At 39.9% G+C, this 25,569-nt stretch overlaps 1 protein-coding gene across 2 annotated transcripts in view; it reads right to left on the reverse strand.

Annotated features, from left to right (window-relative positions):
* Nucleotides 1-25,569, reverse strand: part of SH3GL2 (SH3 domain containing GRB2 like 2, endophilin A1) — a 101,956-nt gene that overhangs the window by 3,310 nt on the left and 73,077 nt on the right. For both annotated transcript variants that reach the window (XM_056325136.1, XM_056325135.1), the window contains exons 2-8: nucleotides 17,727-17,795; nucleotides 15,433-15,505; nucleotides 9,432-9,575; nucleotides 7,486-7,619; nucleotides 6,008-6,166; nucleotides 4,384-4,487; nucleotides 960-1,090 (exon numbers count right to left, since the gene is read on the reverse strand). In XM_056325136.1, the coding sequence (XP_056181111.1) occupies nucleotides 960-1,090; nucleotides 4,384-4,487; nucleotides 6,008-6,166; nucleotides 7,486-7,619; nucleotides 9,432-9,575; nucleotides 15,433-15,505; nucleotides 17,727-17,795 (814 nt within the window). The remainder of the gene's footprint in view (nucleotides 1-959; nucleotides 1,091-4,383; nucleotides 4,488-6,007; nucleotides 6,167-7,485; nucleotides 7,620-9,431; nucleotides 9,576-15,432; nucleotides 15,506-17,726; nucleotides 17,796-25,569) is intronic.

The following is a 25,569-nucleotide window of genomic DNA, read 5'->3' on the forward strand; positions in this document are numbered from 1 at the left end:
GGTTCAGGGTTCTGCATTTTCATGGAAAACTTCCATTTGTTCTTTCAGTTTTCTAAATGCCTGTTTCATAAAGATCTGTATTTTAAGGTGAATTTAGCACGGCAGCATCTCTTTGAGCTTCTAGGATGTATTGGGTCTGGCTGAGGTGGAGATTCTCCCCACAGCAGCCCTCACAGAGCCGTGCCTTGTACTGGTAGCTGGAAGGGTGGCCATAACACACCAGTGTTTTGGCTACTGCTGAGCAGCGCTCCCACACAGCCGAGGCTGCCCCTCCAGCCTCCCCCCTTACCAGTAGGCTGGGTGGGGGTGAGCGACATCTTGGGAGCGGGCATAGCCAGGACAGCTAACCCAAACTGACCAAAGGGATGTTCCATACCATATGATGTATGCTCAGCAGTAAAAGCTCAGAGAAAGGAGGAGGAAGGGGGTGGTGGCGGGGGGCATATTTAAGACATACATCTTCCACAGCAACCACTCTGTGTACTGATGCTCTGCTTCCTAGGAATTAGCTGGACAATGCCTGCTGATGGGAAGTACTGAATAACACCTTCTGCTTTCCTTTGCTTCTGCATGCGACCTTTGCTATTGCTTTATTAAACTGCCTTTATCTTGACGCACGAGTTTTATTGTTTTATTTTCTCTCCCCCTGTTCTGCTGAGGAGGGGACTGATAGAGTGGCTTGGTGAGCACCTGGACATCCAGTCAAGGTCATACCATCGCATAGGACTAAGAAAATTTTTGACCCAAAGACACACTTAAAGCAATGGTTGATCCATCTCTGTTCTCCTGCCTGGGGATGTGAACACTTTACAAAGAAATACCCATACTATCCTCCTTCTCATTTTCCCTCAATATGGAAGAACTAATCTCTAGAAGAAAGCATGGAACTTGGAACTTCTGCACTGTAGCAAAACTTCAGACAGAGCTGGCTTTTCTTCTCACATTGCTACTGCCATTACCTGATGGTTTGGGTGTGGTGGCATGAGATATTCCTCCATTGTGCTGAGTATTGTCACCAGTTGTGAAATCCAGGCTCATACGAGGTTTGGGCTGGTATTCTCTCCTGGGCTGTGAAGATGCCTCTTTTATTCTGCCAAAACATGAAGTTAAATGTCAAGAGTTAGATTCTTGTTAACAGATGAGATGCACCAAACAACATTATTTCCATGGCTGAAGTTGCCATCCACCAATGATCCAGATTGAACACATTCTGGCATTTGGAGTGTTTTTTTGTTTACTTTAGTTTAAATTACCAAAAACCACCTGATGTGACTATGCCATGAAGTTCCCTCCAGGAACATAGCATTTTGTCTGGCTTCTTTTTGTCTAACAATAACAAAGCGCTTCTAATGGGGAAAAGCTTGTTAAGTGATGAGCAATGCTTACAGAAGAGCTGTACAAACATCTCCCATTTTTAGCATGATTTTTGCTTCTGTCCCTGGCAAGCCTTCACTAGTCACTTGGTTGATGCCAACTCTTGTCATTATGTGAGGAGACTGTGTGGGAATGTACTGACTTCAGTTGCAGACTTCAGTAATCTGTAATTTGGAATACTTGTTTCACAAATGCACACAACTCCACTTTTCCTGATTCTCAAAATTAAAACATTATGTATCATTGATGTCAACTTATTCTTCTAATTGAGAAATCTAGAATTACTAGAAAAGGGTACATTTTCAAATTCCAGGGTAACATCCAGGGAAGGGATGACAACAGAATCAGAGGAGCTTATGCAGAAAACTGCCATATATATTTCTAATATTGCATATGAAAGAATACTTGAGTCAAGACTTCTGAATTTAAAGGACAAGTTGGTTGCCCTAAGTTTATCTAGATCTGGCCCAGGCGTGTTGATAGCATGTTTTCATTTATCTGTTTAAAAGAACTGCTTCTAACTTAACTGGGTTTTGTCCTCATAACAAGGGTTTCCTCTTCGCCCAAAATGTTATTAATATTAGTCTGTCCCCAGAGACTGCTTTTCTTCTTCATAAACGAAAACATAAAACATATTGAAAGCATAAATTAATGATGTCAAAATAAACAAATAAAAAGGCTTTGCTGTGTTTCACTCATTAACAGAAGTTACCTTTTCAAAACCATAATGTTGGAAGAAAGAAACAGTTAAACAAGTTCCATTACACTTAATACTTCTGTGAAACAAACACCATTTTATACAGATTATGAACTAGAAAGTGACAGTTCTAGTGACTTGCTAAAAATTACCCAAAAGCTCAGCAGGAGCCATGTTTCTTAAGAAAAGAAACATCTCCAAGGAAACCACTCCTGCTTCCCAGTTGCTCTGTCACTTGTTCACTTGGAAACTGCAGCCTCCTTTTGCTTGATGAAAAAGAGTCTGAAAGGAAAAGCCTTTTCTGACCTTCCATTATTACTTTTATTGCAAATCTCCCAATGTTTGTCAAGTTTCTGAAGTCCCAGTTCCTGTAATTGTGGCATTTTTTAAGGAAGCTTACTCCTTCCACTAATGTGTAGAAGAAAAATGAAAATTATTGCACTGACAGTTCCTGAAGAAAGTTTTGAAGCCTAAGCTAAAGAGCTCAGAAAGAATAGAAGACTTGAGTGCATTTTAAAATTTTTCATGGTCTTGCAGTCTAACTCATATCTTTAAAAATTCTTTGGACAATGTTTTAAACATGAAAGTCTTAGCAGTTAGAAGACATTGTCCATGCCAAAGAAAAGCATGAACAAGTTTCATTCACATCATTTTATTAAAAAAGGATCTAGAAAATGGGCAGTATGTGTTGTAGACATCACTGAGAGTGAACAGTAACAAATTTTCTCAGCTTAAAAGTAAAGCATTATTTATTTTCTAGTCCATAAGGTCAATAAAACAACCCTTAAAACCCAGGGCCATGCATTCTTTGCTGCCTGCATACCAACAGCAGGGAAAGACAAGATATATGTTGGCATGAGCATATATCACTGTGCTCTAATTTGTGCCCAGTGCTGTGGACAAAGGATGATTTAGCCAGCAGACTCTTTACAATTAGGGATGCACACTACGTTTATGCAGTTTTACTTCAGCTGATCTGTAACAGAAGTTTGATTGAGGTTGGTTGACTGAGGCTGTTGAAAACAGCTGAAACTTAAAATAAAGATACTGATCATTTAGCAGAAGTTTCAAAAGGACAAAGGATTATCTGAATTGATACAGAAAGATAAATCTGTTGCGGAGAAAGGTATCCTCACTTTGTCTTGTAATGTATACATTATATGTAACAATATATAACAACCTGCTCCTGGGGATTTTTTAATGCTTATGTAAAGTAACGGAATTGCAGTATTCGTTTGGAAGTGCTGAAAATCATTCTGTTAGCTGTTTAGATAGTACTGCAAACTATCCAGAAACAGCCTGTTGGGCAGCCTACCTAACAAAACAAGCGCTGCTCCTAATTGCAAAGAAATTTTAGGACTTTGAACTGGATGAGGCTTACAGACTGTGTGCTCTGAGAAAATAAACACTGACAGACACAGTAGTACCCAAAAACATTAGATCTACACTAATGACATCAGAAAACAGCAATGAATCATATATGATTAACAAGCTGCCTTCACACAGTATGTGAACATTGTCTGCTCTTGGTAACTATGTCTAACTTTTAGGAAGAGTCCTCTAGAACCATGCGAACTAAAGAAATCTTCCTGTATGTTAAGTTTCCTTGAAGAAGGACATATGTGTGGGAAGCTGATAAGCTTTTACAAACATTATTTTCCTCATTTCAAGGGAGTACAATCTGTTTTGTTTTAATAAAAACAAAAATTCTAACCCCAAAATTCTAAAATTCTATTTAAAAGATTTTGTATCAATTCTGAGATAGCATTTGCAGTTACAGAAAAAGAGATGGAAGAGGTAAAATCAGTTAAGCCTTGTATCAAGTTTGATCTGATAATAAAGCTGGAAAAAAAAGAATATTTAATAAGTTGCAAATGATGGGGGTCTCACTACCTGGCTCAGGAAGATCTTCACATAGATGAGAACATAACAAGATGTTCTTTTTCAATAGCAATCATTAACATCATCTCTCAGAGAGTGCTTTGTGAATACATGCAGGAATGGTAAGGAATCCAAATTGTAAGTCTCACTGACTACCAGTATTTTATAAACACTTGATTTCAGTTAAATCACATTTAACAGCTTCAGTGAGCTGCCTTCCTGAGCTTGGTCCTCACTCAATCATACTCAGAAGTATATGCATCTCCAAAACATATAAACCTTAGCCTGCAATTACCTAATGAAATGGCCCTTGTTTTCATAAACATACAATTACCAGATTGCAAAAGGTAACAGTGTTGCATTCTATTCATAGGTTCTCTGCCTCTGTAAAACAAAAAAAACAATTCAACAAACTTACAAAAAGTGCTTACCTATCTTCCAGCTTAGAAGTCACTCGCTGTAGGATCTGCGTGGCCTGCTTGTGGTACTCCAGCTGGGCTTGTACAAGAGCAGAAAGCTGGCTCACTTGTTCAATCTGAGGATTGACATTAAAGCATCAGATCTTAGACGAGTGCTAACAGCTCAGCAATAGCGAGTAAAGACCACTGTCACACTGACACTGCAAAGGCATTTTTACTTATCTCTCTAAACACCTGATTCATCTTTGTAGTATGCGAACAGTTACGTACCAGTCTTTACTCACTACCATGACTGGTTGTGACTTGAACTGGAATAGTAAATGAAGCCCTTCTCTGCTGATCATCTCCATGGCTGATTTACTCAAACAGCAACCTACAGACCTACCTTGGTCAGCATACGCTACGAAAATAAAAGGACCGTAATGAGACTGCCATGAAAGCATTATATATGTTCCCCACCCTGCCTTTGAGGGGCACAAAACCATATGGACTAAGGTCATGCTTCTGTTGTATTCTGGCCTGTGAAGCAGACAACAATGGGATGATACTATGACGTTTGGGGTTTAGAATATCTGTAGTGAAGGCAGATAGCATTCCACTTCATGAGGGAAAAAACATCCAAAACTCTTGTGTTGGCAATGCAATTGCCAGCAGTTTCCATGGTAGACACAGAGTAGTGTAGTGCCAGTCAGTATTATCTGGCCACACAGGGCTGGATGTTACTGCAAGGATTAAAACTACAAATTTGTTACACTTCTTTCATTTCAGCACAGCTGTATTTAGTTTTTAAATGCAAATATTTTCAGGTTTGTTATGGCCCCTCTTACAGCAATCTGGTAACAAACTGAAGAATTAATTAGAATTAGATGTGTATTTAAACTTTGAATATATCCAATCATTTACTTCAACAGAAATATTTAAACCGAGTTTCCTTTGACTACATATTCTGTAAGACAGACTTCAGCTGAAATGTTTTTTTCCTCCAAAAGAGAAATTTTTCTTCTCACTTGATTTTACAGTTTCAACATTAATTATAAATAGATTAAAAAAACTAAGATGCTCAGTCCTAAGCCAGTCCGTAAGCACAAAATATGCTGCAGAGTCAGATTTAAGCAGTGACAGTAATTGGCCTTTTTAGTCACTATTGCATCTGCTTACAGCACAGACCATGGGGCTGTGAGTTCATCATCTCTGATCTTCACCAATCATCTCAGCAGCCCACACACTTGAGCAAAAGCCTTGGCTCAAACCCTAAAACCACAGCTAAGTAAAAGTCATGACTTACATGTAACTAATTTTAAGAAATAATATATTTTTGTTTTCTAAGTAATACTATGCAGTTAGGAAGCACAATGATGCTACCGAGGATTTATGTTCTTTAGCTCAGTTACCTATAAAATACTTATAAAATTAGTCCTACACTAATGTGTAGGTGGTACATTACTGTGGTTTCTGAGCCTCTCACTGAGTCCAATGAGAAAGCAAGTGCTTCCCCATTGTACAGCGACAGGAATCTGTAGCATCATGGATTTAATACAGATTTCAAGTTCTACACTGCTTCAGACTGCCTTCACTGCTGAACTTGTATCCTTCTCTTTTTAAGATTCAGCTCAAAGATCAGCAAGGGATATCTCACATCCATCTCCAGAAGGTTGAACATGCTTGATTCAGCAATTTCTTTTGATTCATCAAATTTCTCCAGCGCTTGGCGAAGTTCTTCATCAGGCAGCTTGCCCTGTCTTTTCTTTTTGTAATCAAAATCCAGGCGTCGACCCTCCATTTTCTTTAGGTGGTGCTAGAAAACAAAAACACAAACACAAGCACAGAAAAAAGGATGTTCCCCAGCCCTCCTTATACCACATTGTAACCAGTTAGTCCATGTACATTTGCAAGCCTGTGTTGTTTGCTGTGTAACAACCCTTCCCCAGAGGGGAGTAATACAGAACAATGAAGTGGTTTTACATATCACTTAAGAAATGATGGTGTGCTGCTGTGTAAATGACAGACTTTCAATACTCAAAAAAGGCCGCACAGAATGGATAATTGCAATTGCCATCTGTACAAAAGATCACCAAGTTTCCAGCTTTTTAATTCTGGTGCAGAATTACCTGAACGCTATGGGTTTTCCCTAGATGCTTAAAAGAAAACTCTATTAAAAGGACAAGTTGGTAAATTTTTGCCTGTTTAACAGTTCTCATAAACAAAGCAACAAAGAAAATATTATCATTTCCATCAGACCGCTGAAGGATCTTTTATGTTATCTTTTATTAAAGGTTTACTAGTTTGTTAACTGACATAACATTCATGTCAATGTGTTTAGCAGTTGCCATATCAAGATGGCCAAAAGTTAATGCTGTCAGCATGATCATGGTTAGTTTAGATGTTTACTTTCCCTCAGAAGAATCAATTCGTCACCTATTATGATATTTATAACCTTGCCAACTTTTTAAATTATATCAAACTGCCTAAGACATCTTTTTTCCACATATATTTAACAATATGAAAGCCTTACTGAGCTCAGAAAAATAGCTGCTTATACAGATAAGGATTTGCTGAATTGGGAGGCAATTTAACTTCCACAATTATAAAACTACATTGTGTCCACAGAAGTATGTGTGCAAACAGATTTTTCTCGGTAAATGCTGGCTGGTTCTTGGATTAGTAATTATGTAATTCGTGCAAGCAAAGAGTGTTCGTGTTCAAAGTTCCTGGGAATGTTTTTGAAACAGTCTTCATGCAGATAAGAGAGTAGTGCCAGTCTACAGGCAACTACCAAAATGCCCTCATGTGTCATACACCTGAAAACTGAATGTAAACATCTGTTCATCTGTTTAGTGAAATGAGCTTCCAAATGGTAGGATTAGAGTACTGGGTTCATGCCTGCATAAGCTTGGTGATGCTACCATAAAAAAAAATTAGGATTTTGATCTTTCCCTTTTTAAACCATCAACACAAGAGACAGAACTGAAAAGTAAAACTCAAACCAAAAAAGACTAAAATTAGATCATCTGCGAATCTGAAAGCTCATTTTAAACTACACAACTAACATAAATTCTGAACATATACACAACTTGCTCATTTGGCATTACTAAAAAGCTACGTTGAGGGCAATACCTGTATTTCCCTCAGATCTTTGTCATGGAGATTCTGAAGTGGGTCAATGAAGTTTTGTTTCACTTCCATGTCTAAAGAGTCCTTGACTTCAGAAAGCTCCTTCATAGCTTCTCCCACATCTGCAAGTGCTGGCCCTGAAAGAAAAGACGTCCAGTTTATCTGAAAATAACTTCATTCCAAATCACTGTAGAATGGAATTGAGTCATGGAAATTTCAGTTAACATTTCAAGTCTCAAGTTCAGGAAAGAAACAGAGCACGACGCACTGTGTGAAAGGGCAACATGGATTTCACACTTCAGCAGCCCCCAGAGTTTATGCCTTGTAACACAGCTGAACTTGAGGATCCATGCTGCATCAAGGCAGCCTCCTCCACACCCCTCATTATCTGTTCATTCGCCACTCTGGTGAAACAAACATGCTAAAAAAGAATTACCCGTATTTGCTGCAGTGTTGCTGTCACCAGACACCAGACCATGTACAAAAACAGCTCTGATGCAAGTATAGGTATCCCTGTTTGTATCAGTGAAACTGGTGATAGTATCAAATGTAAAAATTCTTAATGATTTCACAGAACTTTTTTTAGATTAAAAAATTTTTTGATGAAATGATCATCTTCATATACCTACTCAAATTCATAAAAGTCAGGAATAATTAGATGCCTTCCGAGATCTCCAATATTAACTTGAGGGCCACAAAAGCCACCACTCTGGTTTACCTCCTCTGCATAAAAACAAAAGCACGAAGCTCAAAAATACCCTCCTGGTTTGAGATGTATGTTCATGGAAAAAAATGCATTTTCAAAGAGTATACAGGGTCTGAAAACCTAAAAATGTGAGAAATCAGGAGCAGTCTCCCAAGCAGCGGATGCCAGCAATGCACTGCAAAACCAGAGAGCCTGCCAGACCCGGATGAAGAGTGACAAACAGTTACAACAGCTGCTATTAGTTAACAATGTGAAAATAATTGCCATATGTATTTTTCTGCGTGCTACTGCAATCATTAAGGAATGTACAGCAATTTGCAAAAACAAAATTCTCTTAGTTCTTCATTTTCCTTTTAAAAATGTGTTTGAAATTTAGCAAATGAGAGGCAACCAATTATAAAACCAATTCAGTAGTCTGCAGCACAAATTGACTCACATCTGCCAAACTAACCAGTAAATTATATAAAACAAACAAGAAAGTACCTTTTCCATTACCGATATCTTTGTGCCAGAAACAACATTTTATAAAGATTCAAATATGAAGTAGAATTTTCAGTCCTATTTGACGACCCTGTGTGTTGCCATACAAAAATGGCCACTGAGAGGCCTACATAAATAGGACAGAAAGACAAAGGATCCTGTCGTGAATGTCATCTCTTTTAAGTAGACCTCTACTGTTGAAGAACATGATGTTAAGTCTCAGTTTAACATTTCTGACGGAGGTAGCTGTAAACCCATTTGGGGCTTGGAGGGAGGAATGGTTGACACATAAGACAGGAGTACTCACTAGTGCCTGAAAATGTGGAATTTGGTCAGAAAAAAAGGTCAAAGTCTATTAAAAAAACATTAGCCTTTGTTCCTTGCCTGTAATGAAGACAGTTAACATTTATTATAAGGATTCTGAGGACAAAAGGGTTTTATTGTACACACACATAGACTATAATATGATTTCTGAACACGAACATGTTTCATCCCAACACATGCCCAGTAACATAATCTATGACAGGCAGCCTAAAGTCTATGTGGATATGGGTCCAAATGGAAAGAATTCGACTGCAAATCTGCAAATGATACTCGACAGGCCTAGACCAACTTTAAAGGGGAAGTCTGATGAAGCAGAATGCTGATACTTCATGCAGAAGTTCTTCCTTTATAAGAGCGCAACACTTTAATAATAAAAGTTATATTAAATTTTACTGCCATTTTTATTGCATTGTAATGGAAAGGGAAGTAATGAGGTTACCAAAGTTGCATTCTTCTCCAAGTTCTCGGCCAAATTTCAGCATCGCATCTGCCAGCAAGGCTTCAGCCTGAGGGTAACCTGGTCCCTTTTCCTGCCCTCGAATTTTTGACATGGTGTTGATCATGCTGAGTTTAGCCCTGGAAGCTGAAGCAGGCAAGTAATAGAAGTTACAAACATGCAACAGTTTGACTAGACAAGACAGGAATGAACTCCTTAAATTTATCTGAGCTACCTGCAATGTATTTGAAGGACATTATCTAAGTTTAGGACTAAGCCCTGGTTATCATCAATTATTTTTAGAGCAAAGGAATGAAATGTTGGTCACTGACTTTTTTTTCCTGCTGGTAGGCTAGAGAGGGGGCTCTGACCTTAACTTTAAGACAAAGCTTCCCTTGAAACGACTTGGACAGAAGAAAGCCCAGGAACACTCCCAAGATAGCACATTTGACATGCTACAACTCACGTGGATAATAAATCTTTAAGCTATCCCCAAATTCTTAACCTTAAAATACTCAGGTACCAGAAGGATAGGAGATGAGCCAGCCTTCCTCTCAAGGAAAAGTCCAGACTAGGTACACTCAAGATTAAACTCTGGTGCCCCACATTTTTTAAATGTTTGTAAATTTTTATGTTGTACAATATTAAATAAAACCTATGTCCCCAAACATCATGTCCAACAAACTTTGAAACACTTTTTGCTTTTTACAGGGATTTGGGGAAACTCCTGCTTCAATATGGTTTTCAACTGTACTTCAGCTTGTATTTTATTTCAGATACACAACTGAGATCGGAAGAAGGCATACAATTATCATAATTAATGAAAACAAAGACAGCAAAGACAGAAGAACTGATTTGTTTGATGACGTGTTTTAGGGAATTTTTGCAAGTACAGAATGTGACTGGCCTGCAGAGAGTGAATTAATTAACGGCACTTGACTTCAAATTTTTCCAACTAAATCCCACTGCCAGCAAAGCTGACTCAGTGGGTGTTTCTATGTATGTTATTGTGTGTGCTACAGGAAGGCAACTATGCATGCCTCTATCTTGCTCCTTGCAAAGGCTTGACTTTGTAAGTTGCTCTTATGAGTTAATATTTCTGTTTATAAAATATTAGTAGCTCACACTGTTGTCTGCTGATTCCATTGCTCAGAACTTAACCTTGCACACATTTCTGCAACAAAACAAAAACATTAGCAGACTAGAGCCAACAACTGTTTTGCTCTTCATTTGTTGAAAGTGCATATCATGAGATGTTTTTTGTTGAATGTTTTGCTTTGTGACACGAAAATGTATGCACAGACATAGCCACAGAGACAGATACAGAAAAATCAGGCAAGTGTTGCAGTACTTACTTTGCCTGACAAGTAGCTATGAAAGGATAACATATTTTTAACATATAGTACTTTTGTTTTCATAAGCCTACTCACTACCCTTGAATGCTGCCAGACCATGCTTTTCAGCATTTGAATTTCTTGATGCCTTCAGTTTCTACCCAGTACAAAACTACTGTCAGCAGACTGGCTGACTGTTCAGTATAAGAAACTTCATTTTAATGAAGTGTCTGGCCTTTAAAAATGGCATTGAAATGATAGTGGCAATGGGAAAATACAGAAGCATAAAAAAACCGTAAGGCCCAAACAAAATCAGTCAGGGGAATGGAGGCAACAAGCTGAATTAAAGCAGGAACAAATGGGGGCGTATGTTCAGAAATAAAAGAAAAAAATGTAAGTGGGAATATAAAAAAACTGAAAAGGCTATATTCTGGACAGGTAGGTAAGAGTAGAAAGCAAAAGATACAGGAAAGAATGAAAGAAATGAAAGGACAATAAGGTAAGGGGGAAGAAATAAATCATGAAGAGAGAAAGTTAAGCATGAAAATTTCATGCTTCAATGATTCGTCTAATCATTTAATAATGATTACATTAGAATCCTGATTTAGTAGGAAATATTAGAACACATCCACCAATGGTCTCATTCCACTTTTCTTCTTTTAAAGTTGGCTCCAGCAGCTTCCATGGGAACAGAGGTAAGTTTGTGCTCAGTCAATCTAAAATCCCATCTCGAGCTCTTGAGCCCTTTCATTTCCGTTGCTTTACTGTGCTAGTGCCACACGCTTTCTTCTCTATATTTCACCCTGAGTGAGGACAGGCAGAGATGTATACATGGAAGTGACCTGAATGCTTGATTCTTCTCCCATTTGTACTCTCTCTCTCTCACTTTCATGGTGTCGCTAATTATTTGCCTTAATATAAAGTGTTAACAGAGCCATGGCAAACCCTAAGAATACTGCCAAAAGAGTTCAGAAGAAACTTCAGCAGTGGGTTCAATTGCTCATACCTTGTACTTTCAATATTGTTGATCCTGCATCTTCTTTTTTCTTGAAATTATGGTCATGTACACCTGCAGTGAAAGTCTTTGAGCCTTCACCATGCTCAGCTTCAGTTATTTTCAGCTGTCCTTCAGGTTTTTATATTATAATTGGGAAGTCTACAAAGCTATCTTTCTCATTCACACTAACCTCAGATCAACATCTTTCAATAAATTCACTTTGTCTTTAATATTCTTTTCCTTTCTCTTTCCATCCCTTCCCTTCCCCCTTTCCTTTTTCTTCCAGCACTGATTAACTGTTCAGTGAAGTTAGACAATGCTGCATACTTCATTTATTGATCCTTCAAAACACCATGAAGCCAGCTGATCTCTAGCACTGCAGTACCATGTTATCCAAGCATATTGATGTTTTCTGGGCACATCTTACTTATATAAGTAACAGAATGTGTGCTCCATCCCAAACCCTCTTCTCCCTGCCAAATCCAGGCAAACTTTTAAAGAAACTCTTCTGTTAAATATTGCTGTTAAAGATTTTTGTTTAATTAAATTTCCCTCTTCCGCTGTAATTTTTCTATTTTTTATGAAAATGAGAAAGCAAACAGGAGATACTTGAAATCAGCATTTTTGATGCCCCAGAAAAATAGTAATACAGTTGCAGGGACAACTTTAAGAAGGAAATCTTCCATGTAATTCTTCTCACTATAGGGAGCCTTTTTGCAACTGGCATAAACAACCTAAGATCAGGTGAGAACTGAAAAGAGTCAGTCCTCTTTTCCTCCAACTGATACCACTGCCCAGCCATGGAATTAATAACATGATCTCATTTGATATGCAAGAAAGTAAATCTTCCTCTTGCCTATTACAATTTTAATTTTCTGATATCACTTGCACATGCCACAAGCAGATGAAGGGATGTGTAGCTAGAATATGGAAACTGCTCTTTCCTGCGCACTACAAAGCAACATCAGCTTGAGTTGCCTGAAATCACACTGTTGGCTACCTCCAGAAATTTTGCTCTCTGCCATTGCTGTGAACCTCTTTCTTGATTCACAGCAATCATAATCAGTCAGATGTGTCAGGAAGGAAGCCAGAGAAGCACTAAACAGCCAAAGCTTACTATTCAGTCTATGTGATGTTGCACAACAGCAGCTTGACAGTAGTTAACAATTTTATCACTAGCCCCATAACGTTTATCAATCCTATTGTTTTTCCTGCAGAGTGCTTGTTGACAATGGGCAATGAAGCTGTAGACTCAAGTCATAAATAGTATTTCATCTGTTGACATAGAAACCGTTCTAGCTGCTCCTGAATTTGTAAATATTATTCCTACTTTTTTCAATCCACTGGCAGCATCATCAAATTACCCTCTTTTCCTCTGCAATCTAACATAAAAATATCACCAGTTAAGCTATACCTGCAACAGCCCTTCATCCTACCACACTGGAGTTCACACTGGTTCAAATTTGTTTCCAGCTTATAGGAAACAAATTCCTAACACTGAATGACTGAATTTGGTCTGTACTCCCACGAAACTTGAAGACATTTATGACAGGCAGAAGGCCTCATCTTCATGCTAATTTTGCACAAGCCTAACTCCACTGACACCATCAGTGAAGCTGGCATTGACTTATGCTAGTATGAAAACTCTTATGTTCCTAGATCACTAAGGAAATCTTGAAGTTCTTCAATTGAAAGGTTTACTTGATTATAACAGCTCCAGATCACCCCCTACTTGTGAGGCTCCTTTGGCAAGAGAGGAGCATGTAGCTCTCCATCAGCCCAATCACAAAACTTTTCTTTCATCTCCCCATGAAAACCAAACATTTATTTCTATTTTAAAGGCTCAATTTAGTCATCTCTGATTATGTCTGGTCATCTGCCCTTTTTCTCCAGTTCAGCGTGACCATCCTTTTTTGCACCGTCTAAGGAGGATGGTAGATCACTAGAGGACCAGGTGAAAGGTGTTATTATGTCTCCTCCTGTACCCTGGAGGAAGTTGCTTCAGAAATTTGTCTTTCTTCTTGTGGTCTGCGAGGACTGCCTGGTGCTTGTCCCTCACACAGGGTGAATGACTGGGACTGCAGAACAAAGGGATGCCTCATGCAGACATCCTCACTGTGCCTGTCCTGATCCCCACCCATGGGCTGATTGCCTGGCCTTGGCCTGTCCCCATACTCAGGACTCGGGTGTGGTGGTTGACCTTGGCTGGACACCAGATGCCCACCAAAGCCACCCTATTACTCCCCTCTCCAGCTAGACAAGGGAGAGAAAATGTAACGAAAAGCTCATGGATTGAGATGAAGACAGGGAGATCACTCAGCAATTATCATCATGGGCCAAACACACTCAGCTTGAGGAAAGTAGTTTAATTTATTGCCATTCAAATCCCAGTAGGATAATGAGAAATAACACCAAAGCTTCAAAACAGCTTTCCCCCACCCCTCTCTTCTTCCAAGGCTCAAGTCCACTCCTGATTTCTCTGCCTCCTCTTCCCCTGCAGCACAGGAAGAATGGGGGTCGTGGTCCGTTTGTCATCTCTGTCACTCCTTCCTCCTCAAGAGGAGGGCTCCTCACACTCTGCTCCAGCGTGGAGTCCCTCCCATGGGAGACAGTCCTTCATGAAATTCTCCAACAGGAGTTGTTCCCATGGGCTGCAATTTTTCACAAACTCTCCAGCGTGGGTCCTTTCCATGGGGTGCAGTCCTTCAGGAACAGACTGCTCCAGCGTGGGTCCCCTGAGGGCATCACAGTTCCTGGCAGGAAACCTGCTCCAGACAGGGCTCTTCCCTCTGTGGGTCCACAGGTGTTCCCATGGGTTCCAGCCTCCTTTGGGCATCCATGTGCTTCAGCGTGGGGTCCTCCGTGGGCCACATGGGACAGCCTGCCTCACTGCTGTCTTTCACCATGAGCTGCAGGGGAACCTCTGCTCCAGCACCTGGAGCACCTCCTCCTGCTCCTTCTCCATTGACGTGGGTGTCTGCAGACTTGTTGCTGTCACATATTCTCACTCCTCTCTTCTGCTGCAATTTGTTGCTCAAGGGTTTTTTTCCCCTTCCTAAATATGTTATCACGGAGGTGCCGCCACCTTCGCTGATGGGCTCAGCCTTGGCCAGCGGCAGGTCCATCTTGGAGTCAGCTGGCTCATCTTCTCACAGAAGGCACCCCTGTAGCCCTCCCACTACCAAGCCCTTGCCACGCAAACCCATTACTACATCAGGGAGGTGCCTGACGCCCAGGGCTGCTGCTGCCCCTGTGCCCCAGGCCACCCTGCACCTGGCTGGAGCAGTGGGATGGGCCCTGGCTGCCAGTCTGTGCCCTGCCATCCCTGGGGAGTCTACAACCACCTCCATCGCCCAGGGAGCCCTCCATGCACACAGCGCGGGCATTCAGATGCCTGCAGGTAAATACATCTGGTTTCCAGGCATATGCTGCCCCCTTAATTAAAGCAACACACAAAAGGAAAACAACCCTTCCAAAGACAGTCTCTGTACCCCTGACAGCACAACACAGAAGCCTGTACTCTCCCTGTCTTCTACCTCACAGTAAATTCACCAATTTTGTGTTCATCTTAACTGCACCAGTGAGGATGAGATCTGTCAGATTACATACTGGTGAGAAAGAGTATTTTCAAAAAGTGCTACAAATACTGTGTGAGACTGTGAAATTACATTACCTGGATTGGGCTGAAGGTACTCTATTGTCTTTGCCATTATTTCCACAACTGCCCTGCTGGTAACATCCACTTTCTAAAGGACAGAGAGTTAAACAGAAAGAAAGGAAAAAAAGATGTTAGACAAAAGGAAGATGTTCTCCTTCTTTCTTTTTCTTCTAATAAATTCTTTTAACTCTTGTAATAATTTTATTTTTGTATCCCTGAGAACAGCCATGGTACCAGAATGGTAATAATATCTGGAAAACTACCAAAGCATGAGTCCACTATTTCCGTTTATAGCACATCCATTCTTAAGTGAGGCCATTAGCACAGAGTACATAAGGATGTGTTAGGAATTCCGTTACAACTCACTGTACCATGCTGATACTTCACATCACACTGTGAAGCGTCCACAAGAGGGAGAACTTTTTGATAGAATGATCACTGAAAATTATTTGAAGAATTAGCCACCCTTGATACCCTAATAACTGGCAAAATGAGGGGAAAGCTGATGTCAATCAAAACCAACTACCAATGATAAAATGGGCTGTCTATCTCTTTCCGAGTGAGGTCTGGTAAAAATGGGGTAAGGAAGGCTTGGTACCGCTCAGTTTTCAGTTTGAAGAAACCTATCAGCATGGATGCACTGACCATTTATTTCCCCTGGCTGACTCCATGGAAAATTATTTTGTATTTAGGAATTTAAAATACTTAGAACCGAATAGCATTACTTTCTTCTACTGTAATAGGAATTCTTGCTTTTTTAAGAAGTATGCTGCATTAGCTTCCTAAGCTGCATATAGCAAAGTATGCAACTACTCTCCCTCCCAGAATCAGGCCTCAAAGAAAAAAGGCAGATTTGGGGATCCCTGTAAATTGTCCTGTACTCTGCATTTATGAAGACACATTGCATTTCTCTGCAGGGTAACTTGAGTGAACTCCTTTACCATAATGGCAAGTTCCTATTTTAAAAAAAGAACACCTGAGACAGGTTGGTTGCAGCATGCTGTGACTTACGTTTTCCTGTTTCCTGTTGCCACTGCCATCTGCCAGGTCCTGCTCTATGCTTTACACAAAGAAGCAGAAGGAGGTCTGCCAGCCCTGGGTGACTGTAGCTGAACTGTCTGGTAAGGAGCCCAGAAATGGCTAGAAGGCTGCGGAGGAGAGTGGGGGCAAGGGAACAGAAGGCTGGGCATAGGCAGGAGTATGTTCACTGCCTGCAGAAAAGCTGGCAGGGGATACAGGGCCAGGTGGGGAACTGGGAGGCAGTCAATGAGTTTACTCCATTCTCTTCTCAACTCTCAGTGCTCTTATCTCCTGGGCTGCCAACGCATGCCACCCACAAGCACTACCTGGGACTCACCCCTGGCTGTTGCAATGTCCTATTTTCCACTCTAAACCTTGCATCAGTTTTCTGAATCTTCGTTAACATGTTCCAGTTCTGACAGCAGTGCCTACACTTGTGGCACATTCAAAGCAAAGCTGGGCAGAAGGAGAGAAACCAGCTCTGCTGTACTTTCACTGTAAAATGTAAAAAAAATACGCCCTTCTCCTTTATTTTCCATTAAAGGTTTTTTTCGCCGTCTCACTATACAAATGTACAGATAAATAGGCTCTGTTTATCTTGATCAGAGTTCTATGTCAGATACATCCCCTACAAATCACCTAGCAGTAGTTTGTGTTACAAGATTTGATAGTACCTTTCAAAATCAAAGCCAGAAAAAATCCTGCCCCTACTGATCCTTCCAACTGAAATATTACCACCACGCACAGCTGGCTCTTTTTTATCGCCTGCACTCCACAAAAACGCTCAGTGCTACCACTGCCAGCCTCACGAAGCAGACTGTTGGGGGATAAGCCCCATCTACCCACGGCACTCGGCCAGTGGAGGCTGCCTAACAGGATTTCTGAACCTGAGAATGAGTATCCCAGTGCCACTGTCAGCCCCATTTGGCAGCTAGCTCTTGCTCCTCTTGACTGATGGTCAAACAGCTGAGAACTACAGGCACCCTTTGCTATTGGAATTGCCATCTTGTAGATGGACTCTCTGTTTTCAGAGATCTCCTACAATGGTTTAACTGAGACTAATCTGTAGCTTACCTGAACCTCAGTCTCTGAATGAAATATTATAGAGTGCAATATATTACCTATGTCTTGGTTAGAAAGAAATAAGAAATGGAACGCTCGGTCCTGCTGAATAAATTTAAGTCTTTCAAAATTATTTGAGTCATCCAGGGACAAAAACTTTGAAATTCCTGTCCTAGAAAGAAAAATGAATGGCAATAATGAATATACACATCTGTATTTAGACTTACCCTTTCCATTTCTTTGAAGTCATCATCTAGCTTGGTTCCTTCTGCACCTCCTACTTTTTCACTCACTTTCTGCAGTTAAAAAAAGAACAACAAACACATTCAGCAATAACTGAAAAATCTAGCCACTTTTCCTGAGGAGATGTTTTTTTTTTTTTCCTGTATGTTGGTACAACAGTCAGACGTATTATTCGTTTTGAAAAATTTCAAACACATTTTAACTTAAGTTAAACAATCAGAAAATAGTATGTTACTGCTTAAGTCTCACAAACCCAATCTTCTGCTGGTGTTAGAAGTACATCCTGTTATGTCTTTGCAAAACCACACCTCTATTCCTCAGTTGAATGAATGTCTGTATCTCAGAACTTATCAAGCAATTAATCAACAAGGACAGTTCTGTATTCAGCAGACAGAAATATCCATGGTTGTGTGTATTGATGAAAAAGGAGGTGACTAGATAGAATGAACTGGGGAAGGAGTCAAGGCACTAAAATATTTCTGAATATTTTATGTGGGGATGAAACATGGCCCCAGCTGCTTTGTCCAGTGGGTATCAAAGCAACATCAACAGTAATAATCATGCCTAAGCACAAAGCAAGAAGACGATCCCAAGGCTGACCCTAGCTACACAGAAGACAACAGGCACCCATGCCTAAGAACTGTCAGAAACATAGTGATTCAAGACACAGCCAGACCTTTGTTGCTGAAAATTGGGTTTATAAATAAAAGAGAGAGATAGATATGGAAAAACCCACATTCACACCATGCAAGAGCTTGAGGTTAACAGGAGTTACACATAACATATCCAGCTGACAGATCTATTAAAAAGAATGAAAAGGAACTTTGGTGCAGTATCTTTAGCAATAGTCCTTTTTTTAAAAAAATACTCAAACTAATTGGAAAATGATTTTGTGCTACTTTTTCATTTCCCTAATTCAGTGGAACACACCGAACTGAGTTTCCCCTTACTGTCAGTAAAAGTGACAGTAACATATTTGAATGGTAACTGCTATGCAGCATCATTCAAAATAGATTTTAGCAATTGCACTGTCAGTCACAAAGTGTTTTAGTGGTGTAATTCCGTAACTAAGTCAGGTGCATATGATCCACTGAATGTACTAATCATTCACTGGGCTTGTATTTGTCACAAGAAATTCATCAGACATATGACTTTCTGTTTTCTATCCATTTTTAGCTTTTTGTACTGAACACATAATTTTACAAACTTTCCTAGATGTCTCTGAATCATCTTTAGACTGTTTTAACTAAGCGTATCTACTGATTTCAGTGAAGTGACTCCTACAATAAACACGGAGAGAGAAAAGAAAAACAGTACTTTTTTTTCTCTTGGTTTCAATCACTGTGTTAACTCTTCCATAGCTTGCTTTTAGTATAAAGAAGAGGAGGAGTCACAGTCAATCACTTACATGCCATTAACAAAATCCAGACATTCGACTAATTTCAAATTCGCTCCAGTTCACTCCAACAAAGCTGCAAGTTCAGCATGGCCAAGCACTTATTAATGCAAGCTATAATTATCTGTGCAATGGGAAATGGCTACCAGCTCTGTTTGTTTTCTGTCAGCTCCTCGAAAATTAGTTCCCAAAATGGTGCGCTAATGAGACATCAATACTATGAAACATCCTGAAAAAACAACAAACTATACTTATCCCTTCTTTCCTATACAGAAGAGATGTGCAAATCCATGCAGGCACTTTCCTGTCATTAATCTGAATGCATATGAGTTTGTGTGGTCTGTATTAGTGAACTTATGCCTTACAGATATTAGCGAAGTGCCACAAAAAAATCATAGATCTTAAACTCACTGCTGTTAGGAACAATTCTGCAGTGGACAATGGATAGACTCAGTGTCCTAAAAGGTGCCATTCATTTGCAGTTTCTGTGAAAAATGGTAACAAAAGAAGCACAAATGACCAGAAGCTTTCTTCACCAACCCATGAATGGACCTCCCACCACATATGATGTGGCAAAATCTGCACAGGAGCTTTCTACCATAAAGGTTGTAGGTCCTTGAAAACAACAGTATGCAAATATGTTAGTACTTAAATATGCAAACCAGGTTTTTAATAACTGAAGTTGAACTCTAAGGATACAAAATACCCAAAGGTAATTAATGTCCCAGACCTTTTTAGCGGTAGCTTTACTTTTCATCACTTTGGGATAATTTCATAGTTGATGAGAATTTCCAACAACATGGCTTATCATTTCCACAGATGCCCTAAAGATCCCATCTCACATCTGCAAACCATAGCAATCACTCCTTCCCTTCATATTCATCGTTAGTCTAGCTAAGGAACGTATGACACATTCTTAGTGTGTCTACAGTGCAGCTATAGTGCAGCTCTGTAGCCTGATGGAGTGGTCCCACCACTATGTCAAAAAGGTAGGTCATCCTTCTCTTCTAAACATGCTTTCCACTCTTGGTCACTTTGTAAATATTACTCTCAGAATCACCGTCATAAGTCACTCATGTAAGGTGACTAATAAGGCTATGTACCAAGCAGAAAATTCATTTTTAAAGCTCTGCGTCAGGTACTGTCACTGACAACAGAAGTGAGTCAAAGGAGTGAGCGGAGCTGTGAAGTCTTCAGCCCTGCTGGAGCTGGGTGAGTCTTCTTTCAGGACAGTTACCTCATAGGCCCTCAAGGAAGTACCTCCACCCCCATTATCCAGACAAAAGTCTGATTTGGAAAAGCACTGACAGACCGCAGGAAGAGAGCAGCTGAACCAAAATCCCACTTGAAAATTTAAATACTGGTTTTCTTCTTGAAGGAGCCACTCAGCAGTCTGCCATGAGAATTCAAATTAAGGATTCAAATTTAAGAAAAAACCCAAACATTAAAAACTAAACCCTCAAAAATTCTTGCCCCTTAGGGCGGAAGGGGGAAATCTACTCATAGGAGAATACTAAGCCCTCTTTGCAAGGCCATAATCTGAAGGTGACAGGTGGGAGCAGTGGGCCTGAGAAAAGCAGCCTAAGCATCTGCAACAGAGCCCACATCTATCTCATCACTGTATTGCCTAAATTTAGAGATATTCTACAGCCCTTTTCTACCCATCCTCCAAATGAACTGTTAAAGCATTTCATTAAAGCTACCACTCCAGCATTCTCTAAAGATTGTCATATTTTATTATTATAGGTCATGAAGCTGTGCCAGTTTACATAAGCTGAGGATCTGCTCTGGAGCTAAAGATGTGAAGCAGCCAGAAACATTGCCAGCTAACAGTTACAGCTAGCCAGAAAACAAAAGTCGTCTTTGCCATGTCATTTGAGTCAAGGTTTCAGGGTTCTTGCTTTACAACAGAATGAAAATTAGGCCCTTTGAGTTGTCTTTAAAAATGGCAATACTGCACCCTTTCCTAGTCACATGGAAGAATCAAGACCTAATCTGATACCACAGCCAACATTATTTAGTTATTTTGTGATCATGCCTTCTCTTTCTAATATTGATTACCTATTCATCATTATCTGGGTAAGGGGGAAATGTCATGAAAACATTTTCGTGCAGCAAAAAAATGCAGACCTTTTCTACACCTATTGCAGTTGGGATTGCCATATTTTATATGACTGAAAACAAGTGCTATGTGTCTTCGTTCAAATTCCAGTTTTATGAAGATCCCACTTCCAATCAGGCAGAACGTTAACATCTGCTGGTCAGAATGGTTTCAGTAGGGACAATAAAACTGGCATGAATGCTACACTTGGGGGGGTGGGCAGGAGGGAAATAACACTTTTTTTTTTTTTCCCCTGGCAGATAATATTTAAAAGGTGGGGGTTTTTTGTAAATGCTGACAGGATCTGGAATATAAACCATAGTGGCAGGAATGTGGTTTGGTAGACGGATTTGATGTGAAACAACAAACCTTGTTAGGTATTACTTATGGAGCCATTTGCTCCATTTTTCATATAGTTGTTCAATTAAGATTTTTTTTGTACTGCTATGTCATGACGCACCACATTGCACAGGACAAAAAAAATGCTTGTGCAGTCACTATGAATATACTAAAAATTCCAGTTGCCTTTTATAGAATACACTGACGATCACTTGTACAATACTCCACACAGCAGTCCTCTAATGACGGTATGAATCTGACGCTGTCATCTCTCACTACTCACAAGATATTAGCATAAAACTATTAACGTAAATGTACACTAGATAGCTATTCCTTAAGAATTATGCTCTTCAGTACTATGACACTGCAGCATACTAGAGTGCCTGCTGAACAAGTTCACGCAACTGCTACAAGAAAGCCTTACACAGTATGATATGCTACTACCCAAACCTGAAAATGCAGCAAGATCAGCATTAAACTACTTAGTTTAATGTAGTCACCTGAGGCTGCAGCTTTATTAATTTCATTAAATACTAGTTTGGTAGCACATATAGAAGGCACCCTTGCTTCTATGTAGAAGCAGAAAACCAGTTTTGAATACATTACCACCACAATACACTGTCTTTGCCTACGATGCAAACTGAATGCCCAGTTTGCAAAGCCGTCACACCTCCGTAAGACTGAAAATGAACAGTCTCTTTATGGCATTCATCCATAGCTCCAACTACAAAGCACAGCAACATTTTAAGGCACACAGCAGACTGTGATCTACTTCTTTATACCTTTTATCATTACTGCAATCCTAGACTAGTTTTCCCATTCAGGTATTTTGGAGATCGTCCTTCCACAATGTTCCTTATCTACCACATAGTTCTGTTTCCATGGCACAACTTATCTATTCCTAAAAGGAAGGCTGTTGGCACTATACTCCTATAAAATTGCCACACAGTGGAAAGGGTGGTAGGAACAAAATTTTATTAATATGAAAGCTACAGGAAACAGTAATGAATGGAGATGACAAATTCATGCTGGAGAAAAATAACACTCTCTGTAGCTCGTGCTTGATAAATGCAAATCACCCTGTTGATTCCTCATTCCTGATTGCTTAGTGCCTGTTCCACAGATACAGAAGAACTATAGTTCTTCCGTGCAGTTTTTGCCTTTTTGACTTTTGCCTGGAACTGTAAGCGTTCATGTTCTGGCAGCACAGAGACCAAAGTATCTTCAGGTTTGTTGAAGATATTCAAATAGGATCTAAAACACTGTGATGCTTTGTTAGCTTTGCAAACATGAAGAAGACATAGCCGACTTGCAAAAGAAAGTAGTGAGAAATACAAATTTTAATGGGAAGTCTGTCATTTATTAGGAAGAACTCTGTACACATAGTGAAGGTCTGCCAATACTGTAGGCTTTAAAACATTTGAAAAAGAACGTTTATAAAAAGTACAGTTTCTAACCAAAAATGGGCTTTCTATCCTTTGCCACTTCACATACTAGAGTAAGACAACACCGCTTCTTGCAGGCTAATCTTTCTTTCTGTTAGATCCTGCACAGTTTGGCATTTATAGTATCAGAATTTGTTACCAAAGAAAACACGTGACATCTGCAATTCAAATTTATGGTCATGGCCCTGGTTCTCTGCAGATAATGAGGCATACTTCCTTGTGGCAAATCACACTCTTAGCAATAACAGTAAGCAAGAGATTTTCTGCTGATTTCAGATAAATTAGGATAAGGACTAAAAGAAAAGAAAAACAACACCTCAAAAGCATATGTAAATTAGCTGTATTTTAGACTTCTTCTCCAATTGACATCAGAATATAAAAGAAAAGAAGGACCTTTTTCAGACTGGTCTGGAGATAGCTTATCTTCAGAAATACTAAAAGGCTACGGAAAACATCAGTGTTGGATCATAGCACTCTACCTTGTTCTGGAAAGGAAATTAACATCTGATTTCAACCAAGGTAGAGCGACTTTGCTCAAGCTTTTCCAAACTGCCATCTAGATGAGGTAATTCATGATTTACAAGCTAGATGATCCAGTATCATTAGTTTTGGAAAGCTTCAGGAAACTCAACATATTTGATAGACCTCATCAGAAGTGTCTGATTAGCCTTACACTGACATTGCACTCATTTGTCTGAGAAACTGAGCAAAACCACTTTCATTAAACACAAAAGATTTCACAAGACAGGAAAGCTTACCACCCTCTCCTTTGCATTTAAAATTCTTTGAATTTTATTCTGTTTTTCTTTTAATTTGTAAACATCTTGTGCAAAATAGGGGCTGTCAATAGGTCATGGCATGAGAATGTAGAACAAGCCACTTCAGTAGTAAAATGACAGTAGGATCCCAACTTCACACACATTTAAGATACAGTAATGCTCATTTACATTTCATTAGTAGATTTCTCTTCTTCAGCTGAGACTGCTACGAGGGCAGTCCACAATGCCAGATGGAACTCATCAGAACATTCTCAGTGACTCCACTGCTACAACAGAAGCTGTAAGGGGTCATGAAGACAGTGCAAAAGGGGAAAAAATGAGAGATCCATGAATCTCCAGGGAACTTCATTATCACCTGTTTGCACTGAGACTTTGATTATGACATTGAAGATTTGCTTTCTTCTTGGCAAAATGAAGAAATAAACTTGCCTGCCACATGGGAAAATTGTGAACGTTAATTTGCACCTGCTACTGCTTGCCATCAGGAGGGTATCTAGCAGAAACGTTCATGATGTAGTTAAGGTAAGCATCTGCCAGACAAGCCTGAGATTATCTTTTCCTTTTCCCTTCTGTCACTCAACAGATGTATTTAATCAGGACATAATATACTCCCTCCCATGACAGCACTAAAATAACTTTCTTCCTGCTAGAAATCATCGTTCACTGGCCTGTTCCACCACACCAGCCACAGGCTGAGTAGGTTTATTCTCCCTTAAATTTCCCTTGACTGCTTTTGGATGCAGAATGTCAACTATTCAAAGAGGAGGAAGTGAACTGAATTATGGAAACTCAAGAAGAAAAGGGAAGGCTATGACTGGACTCTTTTGGCTTGCCTTCATCTCACAAAGCGTCTTCTACATACCCTTTATATATCTATACAATAGCTTGGTCTTGCTAGTCCTCACAGCTGCTAGTAGTAGGACCCACAGTCCTGCTAAGAGCTCTTCTAACAGTCTGAAGGCAGGTCAGAAAGCCAGGGAAGTTGGCTATAGATGTGCTGTACATAAAACACCGGAACTGGCAATGCTAAAGGCAAACCATTGCTAAAGCTTGTTCAGTCACAAAGGAAATTCTTCATGGGATAGGATCTCTGGTAACACCAATTATAGTCTGGAGCAAAAGCAAAATAGCTCAGTGGAACTATTTCTCCTCAAGAAGGATAAAAAGAGATCAGGATTCCAACCTTCAGCATTGTTGCAGTGTAAGAAAAACACACTGAGAACCTGTTCTGTGTTCTTACTCTCCTCATTTAGATGCAAACCCTTATTTGTGGGTTTTTTTGTTTGTTTGTTTTTAATTTTCAGTTAAAACAGTCAAAAGGGAGGGAAGGTGGTATCTGGATCAATCCTTTCTTTGATCAATCTGATCTAGCATTTTGATTTTTGACTACTAGCCAGGACAACACTGCAAAATCCTGCAATTCCAATATCACAGGGGGGAGTCATTCACATTCAGCACTATAAGACAATATGAAACTATGCCACAAGCTCCTGCGCTAACAGGAGTACTGCAGAGCCTCTGCTGCAATGCCACTGCATTACATCGGAAGCTGTCCACTGGTAAGTGAAATATAGCAGGGTGAGAGAAGGGGCAGAACTGCTGAGGAAGTACTAGTGTAGTAGTGCCCTGCACTCTGTCTCTGTGTGTAAAGTCGCTGCACAGGAGCATCCGCTGTAAACCATCCCTAGGGCAGACAAGAATTTACATCAGTATGATGCATTCCACTGCAGTGAATCCATCACAACCAAGAGAATCCATTTCACACAT

This window comes from Falco biarmicus, chromosome Z, assembly GCF_023638135.1.
Source record: "Falco biarmicus isolate bFalBia1 chromosome Z, bFalBia1.pri, whole genome shotgun sequence".
NCBI classification, from domain to species: domain Eukaryota; kingdom Metazoa; phylum Chordata; class Aves; order Falconiformes; family Falconidae; genus Falco; species Falco biarmicus.